Source organism: Alligator sinensis, unplaced genomic scaffold (assembly GCF_000455745.1).
Source record: "Alligator sinensis unplaced genomic scaffold, ASM45574v1 scaffold558_1, whole genome shotgun sequence".
NCBI lineage: Eukaryota > Metazoa > Chordata > Crocodylia > Alligatoridae > Alligator > Alligator sinensis.
In genome coordinates, this window is record NW_005842792.1 from 203,202 (window position 1) to 208,736 (window position 5,535).

General features: G+C 44.8%; 1 protein-coding gene across 3 annotated transcripts in view; it reads left to right on the top strand.

The window, feature by feature from the left end:
* PGM1 (phosphoglucomutase 1) overlaps window positions 1–5,535 on the top strand; it is a 48,963-nt gene that overhangs the window by 38,342 nt on the left and 5,086 nt on the right. For all 3 annotated transcript variants that reach the window (XM_006035051.3, XM_025191177.1, XM_006035050.3), the window contains exons 8-9: window positions 2,173–2,308; window positions 4,432–4,615. In XM_006035051.3, coding sequence (XP_006035113.1) covers window positions 2,173–2,308; window positions 4,432–4,615 — 320 coding nt within the window. The remainder of the gene's footprint in view (window positions 1–2,172; window positions 2,309–4,431; window positions 4,616–5,535) is intronic.

Sequence of the window (5,535 nt, forward strand, 5' to 3'; positions counted from 1 at the left end):
TGTATGCTTCACTTGAATGTACTTAATTGTATGCTTGAAATTAAGCAGCTTTTGTTTGTTCTTTGCTGAGCTGGGGCATATAGCAGCAGGGTCTCAACTAGGGTACCTTCAGTCTCTGATACAAATGCAGTATACCAGTCCTGTCTGAGGGCTGAACAAGATACTGTCACAATGAGCTACCGGTTAAAAGACGTTTCCTTCAGCAATGGTAACTGCTGTTGGAGGACAAGTGATGCCGTCTTTCCTCTCTTCGTAGCAGTAGTCTTTGTAAAGACGTTAGCTTTGCTTCTTGGTGACGATTCCAACAAAATCTTGGAGATGATCCTGAGCAAAGGCATTTGTTTTGGGTGCTTTCTTCTCTGTACACATCTACCCCAATCTATAGTTAGTGTATGAGAGCCCCAGAATATAACCAAATGATCAAAGCTAGTAATGAAAAGAATTGGATGGCTTGCAGAATTGCTGATAGGATGGAGCATACGGGTCTCCAGCGGAGTCTATTCATTATCTATTCATTATTCATTTATTATCTATTTATTTATCAAATACCCCTAAAAAATGGGTCAGTGAGCTGCACCCATCACAATAATTGGCAAGTGCCATTCACAGTGTGTTTTGGGGAGGTTTCAGGGAGGATCAGCATCTCTTGATAGCAGGTTTTAGGAAGAGCAAGTCTTATGACTGAATGGTCATAGAGCCTTTTCTCCTGACAAGTGGACTGGACTGGCTGCAGGGAGAAAGAGAGTAGGGCTGAGGCAAATTGTAGGGGCTGGTTGAGAGAAGTGTGTGATACTGCTGCCCAGGGTTTCGTCTTTCATGGGTTAAAAGAAGATTTCAGGGTGCAGGGGGTTCAGGCTGGTGCAGAAATTCTCTTGAAAGTCTGAAAAGGGAAAGGAAATGATGCTTGATTAGACAACTAACAAAGAGCGATGTGGAGTGTAAGAGAGAATGTACTTCTATAGTACAGTGCTTGAAGGGGTGAGAGGGCATTTTCTTTAGCTACCTAAGACGCCCAGTACAGTTGGCACACACTTATACCTTCTGAAATCAGACTCTAGAAGCAGTTTAAAAAAACCTGTTTAAGAGAACGTGGCAGAATTTCACACTCCTTTCTCACAGTTTTATTCCAAGAGTGAGTAGATGCATAATATGGGACCTTTTATTTATGTGTATTTATACAGCTGCTGAAGACAGGCAGTATCCATATGCTCTAGGCACTCTTACGATAACTGCAAAATACCAAGGGAATAATACTAAAGTAGTATTAAAGGGCAGCAGTGCAATTCAGCGTTGCCTACTATTCGCAAGCCAGCCAACTAAAAGCTTGGATGGCCTTCCTTCCCTGAGAGCTTCCCACCTCTGCAATTCTCCCTTCTTTACAAATGTTTGAGGAAACCTTAAGATGTGCAGTGCACTCACAAGCAGTGCAACTAGATTTAGGACCCCCTAAAGGCTCCATTATAACAGTCTCAGTGGTGCTTTCACTGGGGGAACCTCTCCCGGCCCTTGTATGCTACTCCAGCCCTTTCATCCTGCATAAGTGGACCACAGGGGGTGTGAAGCCCTCGCCTGATACCTCCGCAGGAGTGAAACTGTCCTTCTGTGTTGCAACTAGTCGGCTCTAAAAGGTGACATCTTCCAAAAGCCACTTTTGTTTTATTATGAAATAATTTTTGACTTGTTAGGATTTGGTCTCTTAAGCGAGAGCTGACATTTTCCTTGGTCCTTTGCCAGAATATGTGCTGATCACAATGTGCTGATCTGGCAGAAGCAAAGTGACAGCTGCTTAGAGGAGTTGAATGTAGTTCTCAAGTTGGGCTTGTTTGCACTCCTTATGCCTCATGAAAAGGCTATTGAGAAATAAGTGGTTATTTCCCTGGGAACTAAATGGCTAACGTGAATATTTTGCTTGAGGAGATTAATCTGTGCTTGTGTATTATTTAGATAATAACAAAAAGAGAACTTGTAATACTTGGAAATTTAAGCATGTACACATTTCTAAGGGCTACATTATATTGTGTGTGCAATACAGTAAATCCTTAGAATGTATTATGCGTCTTCAGTTTGTGTAGTTGACAGCTTGAGGGATAAGGAAGAAAGAGTAGAATTTAAACATGAACCTACACATGAAATACACTTTATAAAATTTCTTTCTGTTTTTTCCTTTCACAGGCTCTGATCACATCCGTGAAAAGGATGGACTATGGGCAGTCCTAGCATGGCTGTCTATATTAGCTGTGCGCAAGCAGAGCGTAGAGGAGATCCTGAAGGATCACTGGCAGAAATACGGGAGAAATTTCTTCACAAGGTAAGGAGGTAGTGAAGTTATAGCAAACAACTGGAGCTGCACGCTGTGGAGAGCAGAGCAACCTTTATTCTCATGCCTGTGAGAGAATTCAAAGGAGAGAGCGCAGAACCGACCCAAAACCTTGGGGAGAAGGGAACTTCCAGTGAAGAAAGCCATGGCTATTTCCAGCCATGGTAGCATCTTGGTATTTATACAGCATTATAGAGGTCTCAGGGGTTTAGATTTTCATGTCCTGTTGGTACTAAAACATATGTGGGGAAATGAAAATGGTGGACTCTGAATTTCAACTCTGCTTGATGCCCAGTTTGAATTACAACCCACATATTGCTTTTTAATGCATTCTTTGTGTATGCATCTCCATATGAATTTTATGTATTACATATACACCATTTTTAAGTGTAGGTTTTTATTCCTTTGACATTAGAACAGTATACATGTTGACAACAAAATTGAAGCGACTGCAAAGTAACTTTCAGTGACAGTCGTGTCCTTTCCACTGTGTGGGATCTGTAATTGCTAGGACATCCTGTTGAGGCCTCTGGTCAGTACAGAAATAGAAAAAAATCTAATAGAGATTGGAGGTGTCAGGAGAAGCAGTAACAACTGCTCTGCAGATAAGATCAAGCAGAACCTCTGTGACTGATAAATGGATCGGGCATTAGCCTTTCATCTCTGAAAATCTAGTCAAAAGCTGGGTCAGTTTGGTCAATGGAAGACTAGTTTTCCTAGTTCACCACACCATGTAGCCAAGAGATTTGGCTACTGAGAAGAATTCCAGACCCTAGAAGAAAATAGCAAGGTAATTTGGAGCTGTCATAGTTACCCACGCTAGTGAGACTAACCTAGTGCAGATACGCTGTCCCACACTACCACTGCACCTTCGACACATAGATACAGCTTGAGAGGTCATGGCAAGCTCACTGTAAGGAGCCTGTAGACAGCCTTATGTCTATTAGGGAGAAGCAAAATCAGAGTAACTCCACTGCAGGTGTTCATTTACACCTTTACTGTTCTACTCTAGGGCAGAAGTCGGCAATGTTTTTGGGCAGAGTGCCAAAAACACCTGCAACATCGACTTATAAGATGTTGGTGTGTGACTGGCGAATGGTGGAGGAGCCATGAGGGCCCGGATCCTTGTTGTGGCAGTGCAGTCTGGCCCCTTCCCTGCTGTCTGCCCCAAGGTGCACATACACCTGCTGTCAGCAACGAGCTAGGCTAGGGCCCTGCAGACCCCAGTGCAGCCACTTTCAGTCTCCTGACTGCCTGCCACAGCTGGCCTGGGCTCTGTGCAGGACCCTGCTGCTCACCATGGAGCCCAGGCTGCTCACAGCAGGTGGCAAAGAGGCTGTAAGCAGCTGCTCAGGGGTTTGTGTAGCCAGGGTTCATATTATACTTTGACTCTGCAGGGGTGGCGTAGGGAGCATCTGCAAAAAAATAAAACCAGTTCATTGATTAACAAGCCTACCTAAGTGAAGGAGCAATCCGATCAGAGATCACCCCCTCCCCTTTATGATTTTCAAACCTTACAGGGGGGCTCTTATGGGGGGGTGGGGGTCAGCCTCCCCGGCCCCCCCGAGCTCCCCCTTAATCTGTCCCAACCCAATTTATTGCCGGCAGCAGGTGCATGCCCACCTCAAGGCGGATGGCGGGGAAAGGCTGGAGCTGCACTGCCACAGCAAGTATCAGGCCCTTTGCTGTCTGCCCCAAGGTGTGCATGCCAAGCAAAATGCCTTTTCTTGCCATGCACTGGTATGTGTGTTGAGGGTTGCCTACCCCTGCTCTAGAGATCAAATTTGTGGCTTTATATGCTGACTGTTTGTATGCAGTGTTCCTGTTGGAGCCTCTAGTCCCTAACTCAAACCAGTACTGTTTTATCTTTCACCTGATGATGATTTCCTGTAGTATATGTATTGCCTTGTTTTGTTTGGAGTTGAAGTAAGCATATAATTTAAAAAAAACAAATCACCTCCCCATCCAGGAATAGACTATAGGATTCATGAGCAATTTATAAGGCAGTAAACATATCTTTTAAACCAGACAGGATAGCTCCAATGTGGTGGGTGTCCCAAAGCTGTCACTGGCAAATGCCTCCCTAACTTTCATCATGTGTTTGCCAATTCTAGGTACGACTATGAGGAGGTGGATGCAGACGCAGCTAATAAAATGATGAAGGATCTAGAGACCACAATGTTTGACCGTTCCTTTGTGGGGAAGCAGTTAGCATCTGGTGATAAAGTTTACACAGTTGAAAAAGCTGATAACTTTGAGTACAGCGATCCCGTGGATGGAAGCATCTCCAGAAATCAGGTGAGAATAACTCGCTGTGAATTGAAGCACTGGCTTGCAGGACATGGGGTCTGATTGTACATTTCAAGGTAAGATTTTTTTCAGGGTCATCCTTAAAATAGTGCTTGATACTAGGGGCTTTTCTATCTGCTAATTTCCTCCCCACCTTCCTGTATTTTATTTCCTGGCCTGCAGCTAGGAACCAGCCTACAGCTGGGAAGGGGTTCAGAAGGCTATTCTAGCCTGTCCTAGCTACTGATGGCCCCAAGAGCTATTACGGTACCTGGGGATTACACAGATGCAGGCATGGCCTGTTTCTGATCTCACCCCTAAGCCACCAGTGAGAAGGAAGATGGTGCAAGAGTTGCAGTAATGGCTGTGCACTACCTAAGAAAATTTCTGTGCAGGAGAGATTCACTGGGAGGTAGAGTTGATGATTAAAGGTGCTTGCCTTGAATAAGGGCTGCAAAACAGCTGGAGCATGGCTGATGATTTTGGAGCTTGTCATCAAATATGCCCTAGTCATACTCTGCCCACATGCACTTATTGATTCACTCCCCAAACGCAGAGATAATGCCAGTGAGGCCACTCTAGGCTGTTCACTAGGGGTGTGTGAAGCAGGTAGTATTTGATTCAGATTCAGCCCGATTCTGGGAACAGTGATTTGATTTGCTGATTTGGATCACTGTCCTGATTCATTTCAGCCGAATGAGAATTGAATCTTCAGGTTCAAAGAATCAGCGATTTCAGCCATAGACGCAGCTTTTCTATGTTTTTTCTACGAACTTCGAGGTACCAGGCATGGCTCATGAACACTGAGATGGTGAGGCGAAGGGAGCGTCCCGTGGGAGTCTGGGTCTGCCACCAAGTGAGCAGGGTACCTCCCCCATGCTCCCATGGGACACTATATCCGTCCCACCATCTCGGTGTTCATGAACCGC